The sequence below is a fragment of the Fopius arisanus genome, unplaced genomic scaffold, assembly GCF_000806365.1.
Source record: "Fopius arisanus strain USDA-PBARC FA_bdor unplaced genomic scaffold, ASM80636v1 scaffold00118, whole genome shotgun sequence".
In the NCBI taxonomy this organism is placed as follows: Eukaryota; Metazoa; Arthropoda; class Insecta; order Hymenoptera; family Braconidae; genus Fopius; species Fopius arisanus.
In genome coordinates, this window is record NW_011887857.1 from 1 (window position 1) to 27,237 (window position 27,237).

General features: G+C 41.9%; 1 protein-coding gene across 1 annotated transcript in view; it reads right to left on the minus strand.

The window, feature by feature from the left end:
• Window positions 1–3,218: 3,218 nt before the first annotated feature.
• Window positions 3,219–27,237, minus strand: part of LOC105271672 (semaphorin-2A-like) — a gene marked incomplete at its 3' end in the record, with an annotated part of 219,250 nt that continues 195,231 nt past the window's right edge. The window contains exons 5-6 of the mRNA XM_011313375.1: window positions 8,307–8,394; window positions 3,219–3,270 (exon numbers count right to left, since the gene is read on the minus strand). Coding sequence (XP_011311677.1) covers window positions 3,219–3,270; window positions 8,307–8,394 — 140 coding nt within the window. The remainder of the gene's footprint in view (window positions 3,271–8,306; window positions 8,395–27,237) is intronic.

Genomic DNA, 27,237 nt, shown 5'->3' on the forward strand with positions numbered 1-27,237 from the left:
CCCCCTGCTTCAGGGCTAAAGTAAGAGGGTACAAAAAAAAGTGCACAGGGTACATTCAAGTACTCAATGAGTACAATCCAAACCAACAAAAAAAAGTTAGATTTTTCAAACTTCGATGCCAACTTCACATAGCTAAATTTGTGGAATGAAAGGTTCAAGATAATCTTGAGAATTTAAATAAACCTGAGATTATGTCAATCCGCAGAAAGAGAAAGGAAAAATTGCAGTTTTTCAATGACTATAAATTATTCGCGGACCATAGAGTTTCCAATTTCTTTCAAGATGAAGGATAAAATTTACAACTTCAGAAGTTTAAATCATAATATGAACAAAAAATGGGAGGAGCCCTCGGGATAAATTGAGCTCGGATATCCTCATTGCTCCTGAATGAAGTCATGCCGATAAATTTAGATAGACTTTTTACGAGAAATTTTCAACACGCGTCGTTAATAATTCTATCAACAAACCCCGACGCAAACATCGACGAACTTGGAAAATAATAATCCCCCCCTACAATTTCCATATCATTAACTCGATATTAACCCAACCAGGAAGCGAAAAATACCTTAATTAACCATAAAATCTGGTCGGCAATAAGCTCGCGTTATCCCAGCCCTTGAGCCTCGGCGTACGTCACGCAATGCTCGTAAAAAAATATCGACGAGAAATACTCTCTTGCCACTCTAAAAATATATTTTATGATATACTTCAGTAAAAAAAAAAAGTTCTCATCCCCTGATTTATTGATATATCCGCTCTCTTTGCAGAGAAGTAAAAAGGAAAAACTCCACGTGCGATCGATGGGAGAAATTATTGGATGCTTCATCTCGGATATAGACTCACACGAGTCTTTCAACTCATTTCAAACTCCGTTCATTCCTCCGCATGAAATCACTCCATTAATTTTTTCAGTCAAAGCACAAAAGAAATTTTCTAATTCTCTTTATTCATCTAAAAATACGCTTTGTGATATTCCACAGGTAGAGAAAAGTTGCTCCGCGGATGTTTCGCGAAATGCACAGACGATATACGAAAAATCCTGAATTTTCTTTTTGTGCTTGAGTCGTCGGTACTCTACTTTATTCAAGTCTCAATTTTTCAACTCAAAGCATCAACTTGAATCAGTATTCCAACCGATTTATAACCCAATAGCGCGAACTTTATTTCTCCGTATAACATTGCCCCATTTATTTTCTTCATTCAACAGAGAAAAGAAATATCTCCCTATTTTCCGGATCTCCCTCAATCCTCGATACACTGCGGGCATCGAGATGAAAATAATTCCGTGACCTTTGGACCTGTGCACATCTGTCGAAAAAATACATGTATAAAAATACGAAAAAGGGGGCGGATTGGGTGGTGGGCCGAGTTAGGAAATACGAAACGCGTCGCCGCGCTCGAATAATTGCATTTCGAAATGGTTACCATCCCTTGGTGTCCCATAGTGCCCGCAGAGTCAATTTTTTTTTGCACTCATCCCTTGGTCCATCTCTTTGCTCCCTCACTAGTATTAAATCGCTCCAGGGAATACGCATCGTGTGCCACTCGGACAGTTTCGACATTTGTGCACGTAACGCGCACCTTTTCCCGGCTTCTATCCCGCACTTTCTTCGTTATACACGATGCAACATTGTCGCTCCAGGTATATATAACTTGAAAGACTCTTTTTGTGCTTCACGAGCTCAAAGGGATGACGAGAGAGAAAAAATTACTACCACCCTTTGTCGCGTCTTCGAATTAGAGAGATTTTTTTTCAGCCTTTTGTTTTCAGTTTTTTCCTTTTTTTCGTGTTTGTTGCTTCAATGATGTTGGCTTTTCTCGTTTTGCCTTTTCCTTTTTTTATTTAACTTTTTTTTGTTGAAAAGAAAAGCTTTAATGGGGTTAACAGTGTTGATGGAATAACGGCAGAGAATGCTAGTTTTGGGGGATTAATTATTTCATCCGTGAGAAAATATTTCTGCGGAAAGGTAAAATTATTTGAAATTATTTGGATGAATTTGTCTCAGGCACTGGAATTCTTAAAATTTCGTAAAACGAATTCAATATCACTCTTCAGAAAATTATTGGTACCCTGTCCGGAGTTTCTATTCTTTTCTCACAGCACGGAAACCGTCAAAATTCATGAGCCCATAAATCTAAGACCTCGAAATTCTCTCAACATCATCAAATTGCCCTCCGCGACACGGTGAAAAGAAAAACGTTAGAAAGTGGTGGAATAGTCCCGGAACAGTGTTAAAAAGCAATTTTCCATCCGCGGCGATCTGGTCAGTTGCTCTCAAATGGTCACCACGAAAAACCCACAGGCATCGAGTACGTTGTGTCGAACCCCTTTATTCCCCTTTTCTGTGGGGATGCGAAAGCGAGGCAATTCCAATTCAATCTCTCCGATCGAAAGTCGCGGTGAGCGCGAAAATAGGTGCAGAGGAGAGAAGTTAAAAAAAAAAATATCACGAGACAAATATAAAGTTCAATGCCACAAAAAAAAACTGGATTTATGTCTACTCCATTCAGCGATAAGGAAATTGGAAAAATTGTTTTAAAAAATCCATCGCACTAAAAGTGCGAAGATGTGATTCAATCAGAGTCGCATGTGTCTCTCGCCCCATGGTATAAAAAAAAATCCGGTGACAATGGATGGCTTAAACGTTGTAGACGTGTCAGCTGTCGCGCACAGAGAGCGAGAGGCGTACTTGCATTATGATTGACAGTTTTATGGGGATGGCTCTATCGCGCACGTTCGTTTTCGGATTTACGATCTGCACACATTGGTGAGGACGGGGGCGGCATTGGAATGATAACAAGAGATGGAAAGGGACAGGTTGTCACTAAAATCGCCAAACGCCCGAGGGCTGTGATCCCAGATTTTTTTGGACTTTCTGAGGGTCAAGTGTTTGCCAATAAAATTTCTTCAAAACAAAAAAAACGACCCAAAATTACGTGAAGTCTCAGAAATGTCACAATTTTTAAATACCAATTGACTATTGAATATTCTCCTAAATTGAATTTTACTAGAAACAAATAATGGTAAGCGTATTATTTTGAAAGCAAGTAGTCAAGTCCCTCGAAATATGAAATTTTTCTCAACGCCGCACATCCTAAGACGACATTTCGAATTTTTCTTGAAGCATCAACCCCGTTAAAAATGAAAAATTGGGGAAGACACTGAAGAGAGCACACATCCCCCAGAAATGTCAAAATAAATAGTGAAAAGTACTCACCTCGCAGCTGGTGTGGCTGATGTTGCTGAGATTGAGCCTGAAGACTTTATCCCTGAAAGCACAAATGAGAGGTCATTATTTAACCGCGAATTACCAGACAACCGTATAAGAAAAAAAAAACGGTCACGGATGAATTTTTATCTGTCGCAGTCGTGCGACCATTTTTTACAACCTACTCAAACTTTAATCTCATAATAGGCTAGGTATTGTACTAGCTCGGTCCAGTATGGGCCCCGTATTTCACCGTAGCGGAGTCAGCGACAAATGCCCGTGAGGGCTGTAGAATTTCTATGAGGTGCAGTGAAAATGACAGGCAGTCCTGCAGGTCGCGAGACGGTGGTACGTCATCTATACGTATATAAAATATCCACCAAAACGAAAGTACTCGGGAAGAAGGAGAGTAAAACCTTCCCTGATAGTGAGTAACGATCCCTTCATTTCCGGAATTGTGCAGAAGACGCTTCAAACTTTCAGAGGACGTCTCGGCGAATCCTTCCGGTTTCGCTCCTATTGGCCACTTCCGCCGTGACTCTACCCGATTCGTCTACGCAATAACCCCATAAAAATGAGCATAAAGTCGCGACGTTGGATTATTTCTCAAAAGGAATGATCCAGCGGTGAAAACTCACGGGGAGCTTAGGCTTCTGTAAAAAAGGCTGAAAGGCTGTGTAACCTGGCAATACCGCCCACCCGATTCGCGCAATCATCAGCTTGATCATTTTTTCTCTAGCCCTCGCTGGAGTAAATCAAACCGACTTACAACTCCGCAAGTGGCTGGATTTTTTTTTTTTTTTTTCATCGGGCTTTCGCAACATTAGCCACTGGCGTGCATAACTTTATTTCCAATAGCCATTCGTCATATCGGCTTTCAATAGAGCTAACGGCCTGGAATGGATGCACCGCAGTGCTGCCATCTAGACAATCGTAGCGCCATTTCATGCCCCCAACTCTTATTCATTCATTCCGTATACCTCCGTGGCTGTAAAAAGTAAATACTGCCGACACTTTGAAAAAACAAATCCGATTCCTTGGAATTCAGGGAAAAAAAAAAGTTTTTCCTGAAAACTTTCATGGCTGTACGTGCTTGAGCTTTCGAATGTACGCGGAGGAAAATGGTGGAAGGAGATGGGAAAAAATGCGCGCGCAACTGTGAGCTCAGGCACGGAACCAATTTTACGGGTAAAAAGTTGGTCTTGGGGACGCGCATCGATTTCAATTTGGGGGGTACAGGCGAAAGATCGAGGAATATAAGGGGTGCGGAATTTCACTGAGGTGTCGAGTATACTAAGGGTAAAATTCCTCGATTCCATGGCACCCTCTCACCACTCGCCTTCGTGAATTATAAATAATTACTTTTGAGGAAAAAAAAGAGGGTGAAAAAATTGGAGATACAAATTTGAATTGTTCTTGTAAATTATGAATTCTTCGTTGATGATTTCGGGATTCCCGTTTGTAAATAAATTAATAAATTTTTAAGATCAAAAAATCAATGAATAAAATATTCATAGACAGCGCATAATAAGATAAAATAATGGTAATTACATAAAAAGGGGTAAATAATTGAAGATGAGAAAACAATTTGGGCGAAATTCGGATTGTCATTGATTTCGATTTTTTTTTTTTATTGATTTCTTTGTGTATAAGTTGACCGCGTCTCTGTGAATTATAAATAATCACTTTGAGAAGAAGAAGAGGATAAGAAATTGAAGATAACCAAAAAAAAAACTCGGGGATGTATTATTCAAGTAAGGACTCGTGAATTATGAAGAGTTGTTTAGCGATTTCCGTTACCCTCGCCAAATCTTCACGCAACCCAAAGATTCCCGGGTATTCTCTTCGGGCCGTGAATACTATTCAATTTTCATGGTAATCTTTCGCTTCTCACATGGGAAATCGCTGAGAATAGAGATTTGTGGTGAAGAGATAACCTCATTTATGCTCATCACACCGTGAAATCATCACTCCATTGCGTAGCAGAAAATCAGAACAATTTACAAGAAAATCATTTCGCGCATCGTCAAGAAATCTCCATATTTCTCTGACGAATCCATTCTCAGTCTGTAATCGGTTCTGGGTCAGAGGGGGGGGGTTGAAAAGAAAGGGCATAATAAGAGAACGAGGGCGAGTAAAAGAAAAAAAAAAGCGACCATCAAGAGAATTCGTTTCATTTTGCAAAGGCACTGTCGATTAACACGCAGCGCACAACCCCGAAGGGTTCTCAGTTTTCCTTTCCCAAACCGTTATACACCGCCCACCGATAATTGAGGCAACTTCAATTAGCGTGCCTTTAATCGGGAGTGAACTGCCGCAGGCGTACCACAGACTCTGAATACTCATTACCAAAAGCATCACATTTCTAATTAACGAGAAAAAAAAAGATCATTAGAGGCGTTCGAGTGGATAGCCGATATTGATTTCAAATGCACCTGACAGAACCGATTTTCTCTACTCCGATCGAATTATCCGCTAGTTCAAAAGATCATTCACTCAGAAATAATTACCACGAGTGGGATAACAAAAAGAGATGTATTAACAGAGTCAAAGGGAAAACTATGGAGCAGTTGATTTGTTGGAGTTGGTGAGATAAACGGAAGCGTTGAAGATCATTGGTAGAAACGTACCGTTCAGTTTTGGCCTCCCGCAGCGAGATGTTCTTATCGGAATTCGATAGCCTAGGGGGAATAGATACCACTGGAGGCTACCGGTAGTTGAACATCGGGTAAAGGCAGAGGTGTGCCAATGGTTCAGATGGGGTGCGTGGAACCAAGCCAGAAGACTGCACTACGGTAAAACCAATGTGCCACTGGCGCTGGCTGCCCAAAAGAGAAAGGCAATTTATCGTTACCACGGTTTCTCCTTCTCTCCCACCCCCTAAATCCCCCCCCGACGCGCTTTCTCACCCCACCAACCCACTTTCTCACCCCACCAACCCGCTTTCTCACCCCACCAACCCACTTTCTCACCCCACCAACCCCTCAAAATCCCCACCCACCAACCCCCTTTCTCACCCCATCAATTCGCCACTTCTATTCTGGGACAGCGACAAAAGCTGAAAGAGTTGCTACGTTTTCTAGAGAGGCAGTTAGGTTCTTTTCACTTTATCACTCGGCTGTTTTGTTTGGGAGAATACTACAGACAACTTGACATATTTCGCAACATTGCTTCTTCGTCAACGTCAGTTCGAGCTGTAGTCGTAGTTTTTGGGAAAAAATTTTCCGGGGTACAGCAGGTGAACATGAGATTTCACGCTCTTCTGGCGACAATGGGGTACTCAAGGATTTATCGACACTGTTGGGGCAATTTGAGAAAGGAGAGACACAAATGAAATTCATCCGTGTTAAAATATCTCATTGGTCGTATAATCAATTGGCCATACGTGCACGTTCAAGGCGGGAAATGCAAATACAGCGCGGCTAGTTTTTCTATTTAAAAGACCTGGGGATTGAAATTGAAAATAATGTTGAAGAGTGAAAAACGAAATGAAGTCCAGGAGGAAAAGGAGAGATATCCCCTCGAAACTGGTAATCGCTCCGGCCAAAGTATTTTTTTTTTCTCTCTAATGAAAAAAAAGAAAGAAGGAATCAATTGTAATTCGAGCTTAATTCTGTGCCTGAGCCTTCGCCATTCAGGGCTCAATTTTTTTTCATCCCCAGTCCCTCGTCCTCATCTCCAACTCGTCTCAAGTATCCACCACGTCATCATGAGCGGATCGCTCCACCCCATCCCCCGTTACTCTTAGCCTATTACCCATCGCTGTGTGTAACATTTTGTTGGCATTTACCAAATTAAGGGGGGATCAGAGGACAAAGGGATGTGAAGCTGTACTGACTCAAGGAATAATACTCTGTCTGTAATAATGATAGTGCGGACAGAGTGGATGTGCACCCCAGAAGACAAGTGGTTTGTACAATGTTGTATGATCACCCTCATTATCGAGTATAAATTCCCTGCGGCAGTCATACGTTACGATTCCTTTCAACTCAAAGTATGTGGACTTTGTGACTAGATAAATTATAATTTTGGCATTAGATTGTACATCGCACCAAGTTGGATACTTGCCCTCTCGGGGGTGACAAATAGCGTATACAAGTGGCGTGACAAAGACGCGATAATGCAAAAGCACTAGTATATCGTCTGGCAGCTTCAGAAAAAGCAATTCGCGAAAGTTTACGTTGCGCTTGGCCCGAGCCAAAAAGGACGTAGAGTCAGGGAGGAAAGGCGTGTGATTTATCGGCAAAGTTCGCGCGGTTAATTTGACGAGCGATGGGCTTTACACTACCGTCTCTTCCTTTTTTTTTCTCTCTCTCTCTCTATCTGTGTGTACGCGGATATATCTCAGAGGAGGGAGTGAACTCGCGTGGTTGGTATTTTCTTGCTTGGTAGATTCAGTTCAAGGGAAAAAGCGGATACACGGGTGGGCTGGTGCCATGGGAAAACGAATAGGGTTTTGAAGTTGGCTGCAGTTGGGATTCAACTCTCTCGAGTCAATGTATTTGAGATAGTGAATGGTAAAGGCTGAGGGTGAATCGTTTTATCGGACCCTTAAAAATACTGATGGCAAGTCATCAATTAGGGAATGAAATGGGAACTGTAATTTTAACGTGAATATGGTGACGAGCGTGAAATTAGAGGGTGGAATGTACATGTGAAATTCTCTCATGATCGTTAAACGGGAGATTCCAAATATTCTGCTTTTGCCTCTGTCGAAGCTATCAAGTTTTTAGTACAATGTGGAATATGGGGCTTTCCGAGTGATTATCAATCCATAAAGTGTGACAATGTCACTCATCCACACATCCGTGGATGAATGCTTTCGTAATTTCGGGGTATTCATGATTCGCCGGGAAAACATTCGGAGTTGACTACTATATCCGGATTACTAGCTCCCTTCTGCGTTGGTATTCGCTGGGTTAGTCAGTGTATCACCGAAAAATCAATTACATACGGTAAAAAATACTTGAATTCATTCATTTTTCGGAATACCATGAGAGAAATTGGACAAATTCTCTGTTCAAGCTGAACATGACTGAACAATTTTTTTTATCCATGCATGATTTGTTATTTAATATTAGGATTAAAAGGACTTACATGGCTCCAACATATAGACTGTCTCTCTTGCTGTCCAGGTACAGAGTCCTGTAATACAGCATTCCGCAGCTGAACTCCCGAACATGTTCTGTAAACAGAAAAAATAATAATCGAATTAATGGAAGGATTCGTCCAATAATATTCCGCTTTATTCCGCCCGAAGCAATTGCAGTATGAATACAATAATTGCCTCTGAACCCATCGAGGGTGGTCCTTCAGTCTCGAGTCAAATATCCTCTCCCCCTCCACTAAAGATTCAAAGTGGATTTGCGAAAGGGGACGAAGAAATTGAAATAAGAAACTCTCCAAGTGAGAGTGTGTAGAAGAATCTAAGTCCCTCGTTTTAATTAGTTCTCTTTGTAAATGAAAGCAGACGGCGATCAAATTATCAAAAGACATTGATGATTCATCCCTTTGCTCTGGCCCGATATTTGCATTCTGATCCCAGAGGCCGAATACAGGATAAAAATCAAATCCATTTACCTTATCACCAATCAATAAAATTACGAACAAAATTACCAAAACCACTGTGAAAAAAAATAATTGTTTAAAAAAAAAAATATGGTAATTTCATTCCAAAAATTTGAAAGAGGGGGATGTGCCGTCTCTTGGGGCCCATTTTGGAGATGGTTTTTTTTCTTCGTTTTCCTGGTAACCGCCCGGAACCCCGTGTCTCTCCGGTGGAGCATTAAATTTACCAGGGAACATTTACGCAAGCAACTCAGACTGAGTTTTAGATGGGGAATAGGAGTCTGCAAGAAGCAGGAGGCTCTCGACACTGATCTGCTTAACATATGAAAGAAAAGTCACCCCTTATAAATATAGTCGTTCCACTCGGGTCTAAGAGAGCGCGAACAATGCCATATATTATATGGTATCAGAGTGGGTGGTTACTAGGGGCAAGGGGGCAATGGGGGGGGAAGGGGTAAAAAGGGTGAAAGGGGTTTTGTATTATGGAACTAACCGAAAACCCATCCCCCCTCATTTATGCATACTTCACCCTTCTCTTGTATTCATTCTCTGGGTCTTCATTGCCGTTTGCTTTTTTATCAGGTCTATGGATAACCCTCTGGAATAACATACTGGATGTATAAACCTTTTGGGGATCGCTGAATAGACTCAGACAGTGCGTAATTGAAGTTTTGAAGATTTATGGTTTATTTAGTGTGGGTTAATTTTTAGTTTTGCTCGATGGAGGGAATATTAATCTATACTGGTCGATGTTAATTTTTTATTTATTTTATTTTACGCTGACTTTCATTGAATTTGGGTGAGGGGATTATTGGGATTGGAAAGTGGTGGGAGATTTTTATAATATTGAACATCCATTGAAAATTCAGAGGTTTGGGAAAAATTCAGGACAGCTGGGAATTACTATTCAATTGTCTCGTTAAAATCGGGAAAAAATCCATTGATTATGGTGGATCCCCTACTTGAAACCCGAGTATACATCAACGGGCATCTCCGGGATTTATCCAAGATCCTGGTATTTTTTTCGGGTATCAAGTGAATTTTACAAACTCGATGTAGATGATTCGTCCACGGCGGATGCGGAAGATAATATCAGGATTCCATCTGCAGGACAGTGCAGAGGAGTGGATGAAAAAAAAAGTGGAGGGGCTGTGGATATCGTAAGTCGATAAAAGTGTTCGATAGATTGAATCGTAATCCCCATCGGATCTTGTTACCCCATGGTATATCACCGCGCGTGTCTTAACTCGAAAAACTGGGACAATTCTGTGTCATGTGCAAGCTTGTACCTGGGGATGATCGAGGGGTAAAAATTACCCCTGTTAAAAAAAAAAACCGAACAATCCCTTCGCGACTACGAAGAAGTCAATGACGAGTTGCGATTGCCGGAAAAATTTTCCTCAATGAATTTTGATAATCGCCATGTCAAATTATTAAAAATTATTTAATCCACGAATATCTCGAATTTGGAAAGATTTCCTCTGTTAAGATTATTTTATTTATTTCTCAAACATTTCGACGTGTTAAAACCTGTCACTCATGCTGTTTGCGCAAGTGTCTGATATCCCGATATAAATCACGACATCATCCACCTCGGAAAAACCGACGGGCCGACACCCTTTGACAACAACCCCCGGTAGATTATGATTTCCCCCATGTCGTGGGCCATGTCTGGAGTCGCCGATAATTCGCGAAACTGTGATTGAATCCGAGTGAAATCGGCCGTTCCCGTGAACGGGCTTATCGAACCAGTCGTTATCCAAATATTTTTTCACCCCCTTTTTTCCCCTACCACTCGAATAAAGAGAAGATAGAGACGACTGGAGTGATGGAGTGAAAAGGTTGTAATGGAGTGTTGGGGGAAGGCCACGTGTGCCAATGGTGGATTTGAAACGCGCTCTCCATACACGGCGTGCAGTCTCCAATTGAATAAATTCATTTTCCCCTTTCGTGATGCCAGATTAGGTTGAGCAATTCTTTTTTTTTGTCGCTCTCTCCCTTTATTTTATTTCCCTCTGCCTCTTCGCTTTTCCTGACGGCGCACAAGAGGAAGTTGGTGCTGCTGCTGGCTTGATTCCAACCGGGCGCCGCCGGCATATGGCCGACGAAGATTACGCTGGCCCCACCTCGGCCGTGTCCAATTCCCAACGTTATTATTATTTTAATCCCTTAAGCCCTTTCAAATGCGTACCCCATTTGGAGTCTCGCGAAATCGACGACGACGTGTGTTTCAGTCAATGCGTCTGCAGGTGAGATTTTTATCGGTGATAAGAGCTTTCAGAGATATTCAGAATTGGTAGACACCGAGGGGAAATTCAGGAATTGTTAAAATTGCGAAACGAGTGGGAGCTCGAGTCACCGGAAAGATGGACAGGGATAATTTCCGCGGATCATTTGAATCGCTCGAATAACGTGGACATAAACCGCAGTTGGATCCTCAGTTGAATCCTACAATTCCACTAATGTCAAACAGAAGGTACATCCCAGTAGTTTCACGTGTGCCAATAACTTATAGTTTCCGGAGTTCGGGGAACAGTCTGACATCGAAGGGGCGAGTTTCAGTGAGCGGCAATGGCAGGATTCTGAGAAGATAAATCATGTTTTTGGTCTGTCGTCAACGGCCTACACTGCTCCAGATTTCTTCAAATTTCGCTCACAATACAAGGTCCTGAGCTCCCACTCCTGAGCAGTCCCAAAATCAAGATCTTAAAAACGCCAATGCCAAAGAGCGCGTATACTTGAGAAAGTGAATTCATACTCGTTCCACTGTTTATCGGACAAACATTAATCAAAACGTTTCGTCAATATGATCCCAACAGAGTTAATATTGACGCGTCAAATATTGAACATTATACCAAAGTTGGTGAATAACTCGGTTAAAATAAAAAAATAATGTCCAAGTGTTTGGGTTCCCATTGCAGTGGTGAGTGCAGTAGAAAAAGCGCCCCTAGTAAGTTGGAAAATTCAGTCGAGGGGGCAGACCAACGAGACAAAAGCAGATACTGGAAAGTTTGTGGGATGGAATACACGTTGTGTATACTCGAGAGCGTCACTGTTAAAGTAGAAGTAAAACCCTGGGTAACTGTTCAGTATCACTTGAGTCATGTGCGAGTTGAGCAGAGGAGATATAGCCGTGGGAAAAATGCCTGGTGCACTTTGGGCGCAGATACCATTTATCGTTCGGCTCCAACAGCCGGGAGGATTGGGTGGTACACGATGGAGATGCGGTGATGTGGTCCTTCAACAGCAGGAGAGGAGTCAAGGGTGAGTCGTTTCGCAACTCCACTTCTGTTGCAATGCTTGGCCACTTCAAACTCCATGATTGGTCGCTGATCCTCACCAAACACGGTTATACACTTTGTCCTCGGATGCCATTCAACCCTGAATCAACTTCTTTCCTCGCATTAATTGAGGGGCATCACGAGAATTTCGACAATTGCACAACGAGAGTGAAGAGACAAGAGGTGAATCAATATGAGGAGACAACAAGAATAGAACCGGAATTCACTCACATTCACTTGTGAAAAAAACCTCAACTTTTTCATTCAAGTAAATCGATTGAAACGAATTACGTTGTACGAAGGAGTAGCAAAGGGAGTATTCGTGGTGGAAGAAAGGAAGGGCCCGAGGAAAAACATGCAAATCCAGGGAGGAAGATCGTAAGCCCGATAAAAGTCTTGAAAGTCTGCAAATCAGAAACGAGAAACTCGGAGTGAGAGGAAAAAAAAGGAGAGAGAAGGCGTGCGATGAAGATTAGGGTGCTGGGAAAAAAAAATCTTTTGCCCTTTTCCCTCTCTTTTTTTTTACTTTAATGGCATGCCTATAAATCCACGATAAAGTTTCAACGATTGTTCCCTTTCACCCGAACTCACCCCTCGCGCTTTCCTTAGGTTAACGAAAAAGGGAGGAGGAAATAGAAAAAAAAATGAGATATAAGTGAAATAGGAGATATCGTATCGTAGACCGGAAAAACAGTTTATCCAGAGTGTTGCGAACAACTTATGGTGTGGGGGTAAGTTTTGGGCGACCGAGTCGTGCGATAACTCGTTCATTTCCGGACCATTTGCGTACGGCGGGAAAAAAAAATTAAATTCTTTGGGAGAGACAGTTTCGAGATCGGTTAACGCTTTTGAGAGATTAATGTGCCGATTTGTTTAATTTCGAATTCTGCATTTTCATGTGGAAGACTTATTCTATTTTGAAAATTGCAAATTCTTCGGAAACCTATAATTATGGATTTTTTTTGAAAATTCAGTCTTCGAATTGGGTTTTTTAACGATGAGTCCTGCAGATGGATTTTTTAATATTTACGAAAACTCCACAGTATTTCATAACTTTTTTCGCAAGTGGGTGTTCAACGAATAGTGCTCTGAATTTTGAGTATAAAATGGTGCGTAATTTTTTCAAAATAATAAAAAAACATCTTCGAGAGGCACATTCCAGAGCCATTTTCTCGGTGGTATGGCAGAATCAGGACGTAAAAAAATACGTGTCTCCTCATTTTTGTGGGGAATAACGTATTAAAAAAAATGGAAAAACGTGAGGTACGCTGGGAGAACATTTCTCACGAGTCACTCGGATTTTCAATAAACTACTATTATGAATTATGGAATTTCCAATTGCAAAACGGAGCAATTCAATAAAAAAATGAAAAATTGTACACGAAGACCGTAGCCCATTCGAAATAATATTATCAAACTGCCGCATAATTTGATGATAAATCCCCGGAAACGGTGAAAATATCCCTATAAGTTCCCCAGAATTTTTGACCTCCCACTCACTGTATTCCACTCGAACTTTCCGGAGAATTCAGTCCATTTCCTGAGACAATTGACACTCCCGAGTAAAATATTGATCCACAACTTTCCGTGTCACATTTGTACTTATTTTTTTTTTTCGGTAGGGTCTGAAGGCACTGGGTCGAGAAATGGGACGGCAATGTAGGAAATGAGAAATAAGATACAGTGAAGGAGTGATAAAGGGTGGGGAGAGAAAAGTATGACGGAAGAGAGAAATAAAAAAAAAGTAGAAAGATAGAGGGTGTCGAGAGATGAGATGGGGCGCCAAAACCTGGGGCATCCTGACGCAACGTCACTCTCTTCTCATTAATCACAGCTCTTTCTACCCACGGGTTTTCAACCTATTACCCCGTCCTTTTTCATCACACCTTGATCGAGTTGCATGGAATTCGATTATTGAACATTTTAATCATGATAATAGGACCTACGGTTTTCACGATATAGTTAAGCTAATAGGTGATAATAACAGCCTTTCAAGCGCTACTGTAGGTCGATGTAGATGAATAGACGCAGTGATGATGCAAGTGTTCCGGGCTTAAACCGAGTTTTCATCGATTTTATGAATTCATTGAGCCCTTTCCACTCGTACGATTATATCCTTTGAGGGGATATTTAATCTACACTCTTAGGGATTACGAGAGGGTGTGTCTGTACTGGTCACCTCAGGGGAAATGTCAGTTTCACATTTTGGGTTTCAGTTCGGGGATAGATCAATATTTTTAAGACTTCTGCCCTGTAATTGCCGTTAATTAAATCTATAGAAATTTCACTACACATCATATTTTTCATTTCAACTGAGGTTCAACTGATGGATTATCGTAAAAGTGGGGCGACAGCTATGGTTTGGATTTACTTAACACTTATCTTCGGGAATGATATGAGGTAAAAATTCCTTTTCAACGAGAACAGATCCACATCACTCGCAGATAGCCATTCTCCATGAAAGATGTCAGTTCAATTCTTAAAAAAAAGTTGAAAAAAAAATTTATCCATCCGGTAAATCAAAACTCTCCGATGATAAACCTGCAGTGCAGAGATTTTCCGTATTACCCGAGTATTTCAACCCCCTTGACAGTGGTATGTAGATATGACCGTGAGCTCTTCGCATCCCCAGGATATACGTCGGATTTGAGGGTAAAGAGTACGAGATAAATGCGCCCAAAACAAAAGACATGTAAAAATATGAAAAGGGAAAAAAAGCCGAAAGTAAAAATATGTAGGTTCATAGCAGCCGCTGAGTGGACCATGGAGAGACTGAGTAAAGCCAGAAATAAATTGCGTTATCTTTTCGTTCCACGCGTATGGTTTGCCGGCGTCACTTCCATGATCCAATTATTCATTCACCTGCACCTGAAAGGTCGTGGAGAACAAATAACTGAAGACGAAAATCGTGGAATTATTTTAAAAATTGGGTCAACACGCGACAGACGGTGGATAAATCGTCAACTTCGCGAATCAAGTTGAAAGATCGAAGTTGGTTTTAACCCATGATGAAAAATTGAGTGCGTCAAAAATTTCAAAGTGAAAAAAATTTTAACTTCGCCTTAAGTTAAGAGTTCCGTCTATGACTCGATGATTTAACTCAAACTTCTTCAAATCAGCTTCACATTATGAGAAATTTGAATTATAGACAAATTAAAGTGGAGTCGGGAAAGTCTCAACTACATAATCTTCATGTCCCCAACTACTCGATTCATGACTGAGGACAAGTGAAGCTAGAAGTTTCATCTGTCTCAGACGAAGATTGTCATAACTCGGGAGTTCCAACATTGAAAACTCTCAAGTTACTCCAAGACCTCAAGTATTAAAATCCATGTATTTCTTTCTGCTTGAATATTCAAGTGACTTCCATCACCTCGACCACTCCCCGCTCTTAAAACTCAGCCTCACCCCCATCCAAGCTGTCATTCTTCTGGTTCCCCCACATAAGAAAAGACACACGCAAGAACCGAAAGGGTGTGTAAAGCACAAGGGCTCCCCAACAATTCTGTCATCCTCACATGCCAATGTCAGCGCAACGGTCGATGAGAGCGTTGTTTTATCATTACCCGATCTGCCAGGTTGTCGTACTTAGTTGAAGCTGTAATGACCCCTCACCAATGAGATTTCGTCACTAATAACGAGTTCCAGCCCTCGTCCACCCCCAACATGAAAAGAGAAAACCAGACCTACACCCCTTCACCGAAAAAGAGGGGTGGGAGTAATTGCCAACGTAATCACACACGTTGCACAAACCCATCCCTCCTACAGTTTACTTGATGAGGGTGTGGACGTATCCCCCGGGGGATAGGGAATGTTTTAGAAACGATCAGATAGCCGTAACACACCATGGGGCAGCTACGAGTGGACACGGCTAGTTCTCCTCTTTCAATATCAACTACCCCTCAACCCTTTTTGCCCCCCTCTCAACCCCAGATTTTGGCATTCCACATTGGGTTGCGCGTGCCGATTGCACCATACCACTGACGTAGGGCCCCCCTGTCCATTCGCAATACTCAGACCAAACTTCTAGAAGCACCATTCAACCGGAATGCATTTGCGCTCCAACCACCAAAGAGATAACCTCTCCTACCGCCACTCGTACCAACCCTCAAACGCTACTAAATCAAATACAATTACCTTTCCACAGTATAGTTTGCCTTTCTGCTGCGCTCATCCTTTCTCTCTCCCCTTATTTATACGGCAGATTCACCATGGAGATTATTTTAACGTGACATACACATGTGGAGCTCTTGGGGCTCTGATTGAATGGAATGTTTTTTGGAAAGTGGTGGGGGAGTGGTGAGAATATTTCTTTTGTTCGTCTTTATGGAGGGCTGTAAATTTTTGTAATGGCGAGGGACTTGCCGAAGTACGATCGCATGTTGTCGTTGAGGGCTCTGGGATTTCCACACCCTCTCTGTCGATTACACCATTATGCTATTGGATATTCATGTTAGGCTTGTACTTGCATTCATGGATGTGGCTAATGCCTGTTGGACCCTCTGGCAATGCCCAATCTGATGGGTAAGTTAAATCAGCAAAGGCATTGCTCATGCGGAAGGTATTTGTACGCTATGAACATCGCTTCGACGAGTTTATCCGGATGAGAGTTACTTTTGCCGCTCAGACCACCAATAATGAGCTTTTACGGGTGATTATGATGGGTGAGGTTAACCGTTATTACTGAGATCTTGTGCGTGTGATGGGGATTTTTGGGGACTCGAGTTATTTTCAAGAATCAAGACATCTCTCTAACAGCGGAAATAAACCTCAATAACTAATTCAAATCCCCAATTGACAATTTGAACGAGTCGAAGATATTGAGCATGAGAGGAACGCAAAATCGATGGCAACTGTTGATTCTCTCCGAAACAATACTGCTTTCACCATCAATTAATATCAAAAGTCTTTCATCATATCGATGAAAGAACTGAAGAGACAATTGCAACAATAATCCATTGCTTCCAACGTCATTACATCGGAACATGAGTACAACACAAAGTATTTCAATAAACCGAGTAGCTCGAGCAAAAATCAGTCGACAATACAAAACATTTATTCTTCAGGTAATGCTTGGTAGCATTTGTGAGAGAGACGATTGTGGTGCTCGAGATTGGAGAGCTGTAAAATGAAAGCGGATAAAAGTAGAGTGTAGCCGTTGTTGAAGGGAATATTCCCAGTGGGTCTGAAAATTGTCGCCAACCCAGTGGCAGTGGTATTACAGTGTACTGTAGCTAAGCACATTGAAACTGAAATGAGGAAAAATGTATGAAGCAAAGAAGCCACAAGTTCCTTTCGTTTACAAAGGTGGGTTATCGGAGTGTGTCCTCAATTTCTTCATTAATGATGTTGATGCTGTAACATTGGAGGAGGAAAATTTACCATCACCAATGAATAATCCATTGAAGAGGCCTCGGAAAGAGGTGTGCCATAGAAGGTTTGCTTGGAATACCCTCCGGGCGGTGAACTTGATTGACAGTCAATGCAGTATGAACAGTTGGCTAATGAAACATCAGTGCTTGCACAATAATGCCAGGTTTCCCCACTGTTGGGTTGCCCTGTGTACGCATTGGCCTAGAGTCCAACACACATCTGCTTGCCCAAACCGATCGAAGGGAGATGTCATTTGACGCGGGTACCATCCCGTACTGATAAATGAAGTTTGATTGCACAGAGTAAATACTGCCATAATTCATTATTAACACGGTTAATATTTGCATGCATTCATTCGTCCTATTCCAAATTTCCGTCATTCATTTTTCAACGCTTAACATATTTGATTGCCACGGGTGAGCTAGAAGTCGGTGAAATTGACTGCAAATCATGAAACCGGGAAATGCCGTTCTGGTGGTTCAATGAAAATGAGGAAAGTACGGATGAGGGAAACAAATGGAAATCACAACTTTTACCTAACTCCGGTGTAGACCTGTGCTATACAAATTGTTTGTGGCAATTCGAAAGCAGAAGCTGCCAAGTGTGGGTCAGGTATTGCGATGGTTTAGTGTAATGGTTTTGCTACTCCTGGCTACAACCTCACTTCCCAACAAATGGCTGCACAAATAGCTTGATGGAGGAGGATGTGCTCCGTGGGAAAGAGAATTCATGATTCAAGTCGCGAGTACGAGGTGATATGAGAAGAATTGAATTATGTCGAGGATCTAGTTGCTCCTAGTTCCATTTTTGTAACAAAACCGCGAAACCAACTTTTCATTATTCTCCAAATTACCAGCATGGACACGACAGGAGTAATGGATCCCACACGTGAATAATTTACTCATTAGTTTTTAATTCAGATCAAATAGTAGATTCTGTTTAGAGTATTTGTCTCTCTTTGAAGTGGAAGTTCAATTTTTTGGAATCAAAACACTCAACATTCATATTCTACTCGTGTTGTCTATCCAAAAATTGCCCGTCAACAGTTCAATTTCAAAATTTCAATTTCTACAAGTGCAATTCACCCTTTAAACCCCTAAGATATAATAATTTGTCACATCCTACCGCACACGAAGGGCAATTTTTACGATTGCTAAGAGCCGTGGTGCACCCCAAGGTTTTATTTTCCTTTTCTCCATTTTTATGTTTTTTTTTTTTTTCCTCCCAATATACCATCCCGACCCTGAGGGCGCGCACCATGGCACTCGAAAACCAGGCGAATGGGCACTTCTACCGTTGGCTTTACCGAGTGGCCACATCCGGAATTATTATCACTATTATCATATATATTGGGCCGCAGCCGTGCACCGTTCGCCCCGGCGCTAACATATTTGATTTAGCGCTAATAAATAACCATTATTGTACGCGAGTAGCGCTGGGATCCAGTTGGGTGGTTGGTGGGGGGCAAATGGCTGCTCTCGTCGCTCCTCCAGTGTTCCCCCCCGAGGGGCGACGGGGAGGGGTTCAAGAGGGGCACGAGGAAAATAGAATCGACGACGTAGTTTCCATTATTGCGAACGATAGGGAGTGAGAGAATGCTGGGGAAACAAGCCCAGCCTCCATCTCTCTTCTATCTTTGTCTGCGTTCGACGGCCAGAGTTGATTGCATCCCGATAATAATCCGATAGGAATGTACCGCAGTCCAAAGGGACTCCTCCAACTCGTTTTCAGAATTATCGTTCAGACACTTCCTGTAGCCGGAAACCCTTGGCTTCGTTTTCCCTCTTTATTTTTCATTTTTCTTTTTTTTTAGATTCGAGGCAAAAAATAAAATTCATCGGGAGACGCTGTAACGAGCTCATTAATTGCTTTATCGTATTGCATTTGGGGATGCTTTATGGGAGAATAGACGTAGATTCGGTGTAATTGTGGCTGGAGAAGGGTTTTCGTAAAGTTTCAAGTTCCAACGGTGGCCCGGATGAAACTTGGGACTCGGGGGAATGAATGTCTTTGTGTTTCACTTGCTCAAGAAGGGGCATCCACATGAAGATGTCGGGGGTGGAGAAGACAGATACGTTCTCGGACCATTGTATATTATCTATTCACCGGGGCCGATGTCACGTCCAACATTTCCGTGAAGTGCTGTAGCTACACAGCTGCCAGCTACTGTCTCGAAATATTTGAGAAACGATAAACTTGTAGTTCATCGGATGTATTGAATGTAAATGAAGTCAACCGCATTATGTCAAAACCGTGGGAATTGGTTGGAAGACGGTGACATCGAGGATGACCTCAAATCCAGTTACAGGGTGATGTCGGCAAGCCCAAATGTGGAACCGCTGCCAACCTGGTGGAGCAATATCATCGGCATCTGTTCCGGGGGATGAGTAAAGACACTGCGGGATGTTTGTGGCCAGTGGCAGTGGCACGGATCGATCATTCCTCCAAGTGACATTGGCAGACATATTTTCCAATGAGTTGGCAAAGCCTCTGTCCGCAACGGGCATTAGCGGTTTGATCTTCCGACTCGGTTGGTCAAAACAGCATGCATCATGCTACCAGTTGATTGATATCACTGTAATTCATCTGAGCGTCTTTTACGAACCTGTTTATCAATTTCATCAGCTGCTCACTTCGGGGAGAGTGAGCTATGGTATGGGATTTGAAAAGGAACGACGCAGAGTGGATCCATATAGATGATTTAAGAGAGCCATACCCATTTTGTCCGAAGGGATACGACTTTGTTTTCCTCTCAGCGGTGCATGACTCTCGGGGGTTAGATACTCGGTATGTCTGTCTCCTCAACCCCTGGATAAAACGAAGAGGTCAAGCCACTATGCTGGATGATTCAATTGTCTCAATATCCTCGGGGTACCCTCCATCATTCTACCTCCTTGCTGGATTCGTATCGATTCTCCAACTTTCACGGTGAATCCATCATACTTTAGTATCTTTTGAGTATTGTTCATTGTGACGTACAACTGTCAAACTTTGGTTTATCCGAGGAGTAAACTAGGTCGATATGATCAGAAAGTATCGGATGATTCAATCCGTTGAGTCTGAGGTACATCATACCCTCGACCTTCCATAATCTCACCATTTGCGACGAACCCATGGACCTTCCTATGACCCCAGCGCAAGGGGATGAGCTATTGATTTCGAGAGGAGACGATACATTCTCCCTCTGACGCGTGATAATATCAGGACATCATGAGATTTGTTGGGCATAACAACTCAAATTGATGCGATGATATCGGTTTATCAGACGGAAATTATCTATTCCGGAAATTTCCTAAAACAGCTGATGCTAAAACATTGATTTCATAATCTCTAAAGGATTTCAAAGACCCATCAAATCCAGATATTGCCTGGAGTTGAGCAAGCTGGAGTATTTTAACCATTGATCCGTGAAAATCGGAGTACTGATCATGAAGAGAAAGCGATGGAAAACGTTGAGGCCTTCTGGTGTTTTACGGGGGATAATTCTCCCGAGTTATTTTCAATCGGTTCAATTCCATTGGATGCATTGAATCCCTTTTCGCATATCCATTGAATTTCATGAGATCAATGAGTCGCATCGAAGCACCCCCGGGCTACATATTCACCTGCTCTCATATGATATTCCCTCCTTGCGTAACTGCATAAGATCAGAGGGTTGTTTGGATCCGGACGATTGGACATTGCGCGTCACTATATTTATTCTTTGAAGTCATTCCGGAGGGCTATTGGTGTTTGGTGAATCCAATTCTGATATATAAATTCAGCAATGCCATTCAACCAGAACGTCAGGCAAATGGAGTTGAAGAATGAAAGAAAAAGAAAAAATTGCGCTCGATTCATTCGGTAAGTTTAGAGCAAGGGCTACATACTTCTCAATAGACTGGAGGGTAATTTTCAGGGGCCATGGGGATCGTTCGTGTCGTCACAGATCAATGGATACTGCCGGCAACGGAGCGTGCGGTACACCGCAGTCTGTAATTTCCAAACTGAAAAATTTTTCCATCCATAAATTATGGAGGAGCTTGTTTGTTCAATTCCCCCCACCCCCCCACACACACCGACGAGCGGAAGGAATATATCGCTCGAGAAATTGAAATAAAAGTCCACCGGTTGCTTTTTCCCCCGCGAAAAGACTCACGATATGTTTCGCCGATCCCTTCGCTCTGATTTCCTTCCGCGATATCTTCAGGGTATCTACAGAATGGCTTCGGGATATCTCCGGGAATCTGGAATAGTGCTATTGGGTTGGATGCTCATCGCCGACATACTGAAGGATGAAAGCGTGTTCTTTCTTGGGTCTTGCGTTCACACTTTTCAACATTTTAATTTGCATTTTGTAATTTTGAAGGTCTCAATTTAGGAGGATGGATATCGATATAAAATTAGATTATTTTTGATGTTCACTTACTCAATCTCCGACATCTCCATTTCACCGAACGAAAGCAACAGTAAGGAGAAAGCCAAGCACATGAATTTTGCTCGAAAGCCTGAATGATGTATCACCTGAGGTGGATACATACCCTCATATAAAACAAAGGATATACCCCGGCCTGCTGATGTCAGGTAGAATATAATTCTGCCATTCTCATCTCGATTCCAGGGTTTTTGATACTGACGCGGAGAAATGCCGTCAGGCAGTTCAAAAATTCCGATTTTCCGGTTCACCCCTCGTCTTTATACCGCTATTATGACCGAGGGAAATTCATAAAAATCGTATTTCGCGCATTGATATAAAGATTTTACTGCCGTATGGCATTTCATGGTGTCGACGACTGGAGCATAACACAATTATGATCATTTCTTGTTTTGCATTCTGCCAGATTTTTACAACAGGAAAGAGTCCGGAGTGAATTTTTTATTACTTCATTTCATAAACACCCAGACACTGTCAAAGTGTTATATCTTCCTCCTTCGAACGCATCCCGAATTTTATTTCAATGAATAATTTCGAGGCAATACTGTTCTGCTACTTCCGAAAGGAATATCAAAGCGAGAATTTCAAGTGTACGAAAAGTTTTTCAGACTCGTTGAAGTTCTGCCTTCAATTTATGATATAATTTCACTGAGTGAATTAATTTATTTTCATCTCACAATGGAAGAGACTCAAGGTACTGAACTATTCCTGCGTTTATTCTACCCGGAATATGATCTATGAGATTTGCTGACCTCCAGTTATGGTAATGAAGAATTAGGGTAAGTGCATTTGAGTTCATCCTATTCACAAAAACACTCAGTGAATGAAATGTTACTCAACCATTTCCAATCCTCCCATCTACACCGTTAAAAGGAGTACTTCATTAAAATAATCTTGCAAAAGGGGCGTCAAAGTATTGCAGCAATCATTAATGCAGAGCCAGTGTATGTGAGCAAGAGATACACATAAAAATTATATCATATTTTTATAGGTAATCGTGAAATATTCACAGACAATCCGTAGTATTCATCTCACTGTGGTAGCACAAAGCAAAGGGAACTTGAATCTCATCCACTTTCACTCGTACTAGCTTTTGGTTGTTCTCAACCCAACGTTTCGGTTGAAAAAGGAAAATTAAATCTGGCTGTTTCATAACGATAATGGACTTGCCCCATTTTCATTTTTTTTTTGCTTCTGCGGGTGAAAAACATCTGATGAATCTTTCCATTTCTGCAAAAATGAGGCGATTTAGCCATCTGAATAATAACAACCAGCAACTACGAAGCATTATTCTGGAATTGTGAGGAGACACCTTTAATTCGCGTATTTTATTATAACTAACCGAATTTTATTTCATTTAACGCAGACACAAGATACAATAGGACGTGGAGGAAATTCCGAGAAAGTCTGCATGTCAAGAATCTGTCAAGATAGAACTTGAAAGGCCCTTTGTAGAATAATCCCCAGTTTATTTCGATCACACGTTCGGAAGAACCTGCACAAAGTCTTATATACGTCGTACTCATGCAGATAGCAATTGAAGTGCTGATAAAACGAAAATAGCGAGAGCGCTTGCGCTTTTATCGGTACACGTGGGCTTCAAAGCACATGTTCCAGCTAATCCATCAAGTCTGACGGTTTGAACATCACGGGTTAAGATTCCCTGTTTGAACGATCTGACGAACGCCACACCCTGTATGCATATGCCTCTTTCCGAGGCTTTTGAATATTGATACAAGTCCGAGGGCATAAACCAGGAAACTTGATACATCCGGAGGACCTCATGTAGATATTAGAAAGGTGGAACGTTAATAGTGCAAAGTGATTTGAAAAATCAAGTTGAACAGGTCGAAATGGGAAATGAAATTTTGTTCTGGCTTAAGACAGATTAATTGGCATTTCCTGAGCTGAGAATTTTTCCAATATATTCCATAAAGTTGTGGACGGTATATATAGATTTATAGATGAATCATCAAATTACGAGAATTTCTATTTATAATTTGACCGATGCTCTGATGATTTCGGTTGTTCCCGTCAATTCTATTTTTCCGTTGAGAATTCGCGTAGATGGTATGTTCCTCGTGCAAACAAGCCTCATAATACTCCGCCCATCAAATCGATACAAATACTTTGTGCCCTGTGCCTGTCCTATTGGTCCCCGTCCCCCCGGGACTGTCCCATTGTCCCGCCATATGTATTTTCCCCGACGCGTTAAGGGACAAAAGCAATAAAACTTTCTGAATAAATCCGAGGCCACTAATTCCCCAGAATAAGGAGTGGCAATTTCTGAGAGAAAAAAAAAAATCAAATAAAATAAAATCGAACTTTTATTCTCGTTCTTTAGAGTTGTATAAGCTTGGTGCAGAATCCTATTCTGAACCTAGTGTAACGTACCCTTTTCCAGTCCCCCTGGAGAATCAGCTGTGGGGGGAGAATTCTCTCTCCATAACCCACGGCCATCTTTATTCCAGGGACGGACAGATCGAGAGGGTAGGCATCGGACCGAGGTAACTGGCAGCCCTAGAGGGAGCCGTTAAAACTCTTCCCCCCGTGTACCCGAACACCGGACGGTTTGCGTTGGCGCTTTCTCCTCCTGATATACGACTTGAACCTCGCAAGGTCCCCCGATCCCTACGGTCGACCTAGACCCCCAGGACACGCTCTTTCGCATTTTCTCTCCCTCAACATCCAGGATATTCCCTATTTTCTACCAAGACACCGTAGAAACACCATCAAAAACTCATGCATCCACAACTGAAGAATGAGAATTACATAAAAGAGAAGAATCCCTGGAGTTTGCCATATTTGCCATTCAAAGTGTAAGAAACAAAATCAGTGGTTCGATTAAAATAGGATGCCAAGTGAGTGCTACATCCTGAATGACGAAATATCCTTTCCACGCGATAATCTAATAAAATGATGAGAGGCTGCCATGAATTCATATTCACTGTGTAATAAATAACTCGTGTTGAGCCGATAAATGCAAAATAGAGAATCTTCGAGAAAGTTGCACGTAGACATCTTATCCATCCCGATAATGCAATCGAGCAACAAAATAAAAAGACCTGGAGAAACTTAACCAAGAAGTGAGAAGATAGAGTTTAGTTACCAAAGTCTTATCGGTAACCCAAGCAGGCAGATCTATACTCTCGTGCGAGGGTAGAATGCTGGAAGGAAGCATGCGGGGAATAAACTTCATAGTTGGTGGAAAGGTGAAGCTAACCCGTCGAGAGAGCCAGCCTGCCAATGCACCATGCTGGTAAGGTCTATTTCACCTTCTCGCCTCGTGATACATCAAATCAGTTATCACCCAAAATGAGATCATTTATTGTATTAAGACAGATTCTGCCTGGATGGGGGAATGGGCTGAGCAAACGGTACGGCAGTGAGATAGATTCAATGGTATTGGTAAAGTGTAGATAAGAACGAGGGAAAAGCCAGGATCTTCCCTCTATGGTGAATCTTCTTATTAGATTGAACATCCTGCTCTGACTTTTGCTCAGGCTTTATTGTGTCTCACTCAGTTGCCAGTTTAAGCTAGATGTTTCGCCAGTCCCACTGGACCAGCCTTCCCCGAACTTAATTGCTGGTATTTATCAAACGTCTAAATAAATAAGCACCTTAAATTTCTTTGACAAGCGTGATGCGCTTGAGAGGACGCTTATTCAGCTGCTGAGAATTTCAATTCCAGGGGAAATGCAGAAGGCAATCTTTAAATAGTTCGGCTGACGGGATTCAATTCTTGAAATTTAAGCAACTACTGCAACGTTACCATCTCGGTATGGACAGCCCTAGATATCCTAGATGTTTCACGATTCTGTACTTTTCCTTAGGATCCCCTTAATAATACATCAAGCTATTTTCGTCGAGCCAACTACTCCACATCTAGACGAATTAGAGATGAAAAGGTTGAGTAGCTGTCAATAGTTGGAAAAGCAAAAGTCACGTCACTTCACTTCTTCAGCAATTATGTTTGACCTATGAACTGCATTGAAGAGGAGAGCGGACAAGCCATTTGGGGTCGTAAGTAATTCATTTGGAAATTCTAGTTGATGTGTTGAGGATATCTGTATCGATCTTTATGGTACTCATTCTATTCTCGCAATAGCAAAACTCCTTTATGGGGAATCATCGGGGTGCTGCTTTCCCCTTTGCGCTTGCCTCGCACTCGGAGATGGGTAATAGACGATGAATTTGCTGAAGAAGCACATTTTGCCACAGGCTTTAGTCGGGTTTGTCAGACGCTCGTAAATAAAACTCACGGCAAATACTACGAGCGATTAGTGGAGCACCGCTCAAAGGAGGATTTTTCTCGGTAAATAAAAAATGATTTACTCCTTTATAAGGGATTATGTACGTCCATAAAAACGAAGCTTTTTTTTTTGAGATTGCAATGTTCTTAATGTCAGAGTTGCATGTCTGTGAGATTCAAACGTCTTGAATTGAGAGTCGATTTCATTGGGGACTTTGAAAAATCCTCACTTGAGACATTCGATTCTGTCAAATTCCAGCTTTCATGGCTTGCATGAATAATTTAAAAAAAATGGACGAGCAATGCACGATTCGGCAATACAAAGTATCTTTTTGGTCTCCCGTGCACTGAAAGTGTGCAGACAGGACTAGTGCAGTAATTCAATTAATACTCGTCTCATTAAGACGAAAAAATGGTTATCCCAGTGGTGGAAAGCTCAGGGATTTGGCGAAAGTCGAGAGTGAAGCAGGAGGGCCATAACGCGAGCAACTAATTCACTTGAATTTTGATTTTCAATAAGGGAGACCGGCGGAGATGCGTTGGGATTTAGCTTCCACGTACAGCTGTACCGAGTAGGGTTTTGAATATGCATGATGCATGGGCATTAAAGCCTCAGGCCCTCTCCATCCACTGTCCTTCTCACTCTCTCCTGCCTTCACACATGCCACATACCGACATTTTGTTTCGCATATCTCTCTCAGTCGCGTATCAAAATCCGTAGCCGCGTCGTTCTCATATGCAAATAAATGCCGCCGCAAGTTCTCTCTGTACGAGGAGCCACCATAATTGCGATATTTTTAGCGTCGACAGTTGAGTGTTAATGCGCCACTGCTCACTTTTACTGAAAAATCTCTGGGCCATGAGGGAAATTCAAGTTTTTTAAGTCTTCGGGGATGAATTCTGGATATTATCCAGGTGGAGTGAAAATTTTTCATTGAAAATTGAGCTTTTGCATTGAAATAAAACTTTTCTTATCAAAAGAATGATGTGCAACATTGGGAGAATTGAAGCGATAATTCGTTCAATGTGGAACCGGAATAGTAAATCGAAATGTTCCTCGGCGAATCAACTATCAACTTTTATGAAGAATGATTCGTGAAAAGGCAAGAATTGTCGGTTTGATACGAGAAATAATCGCCC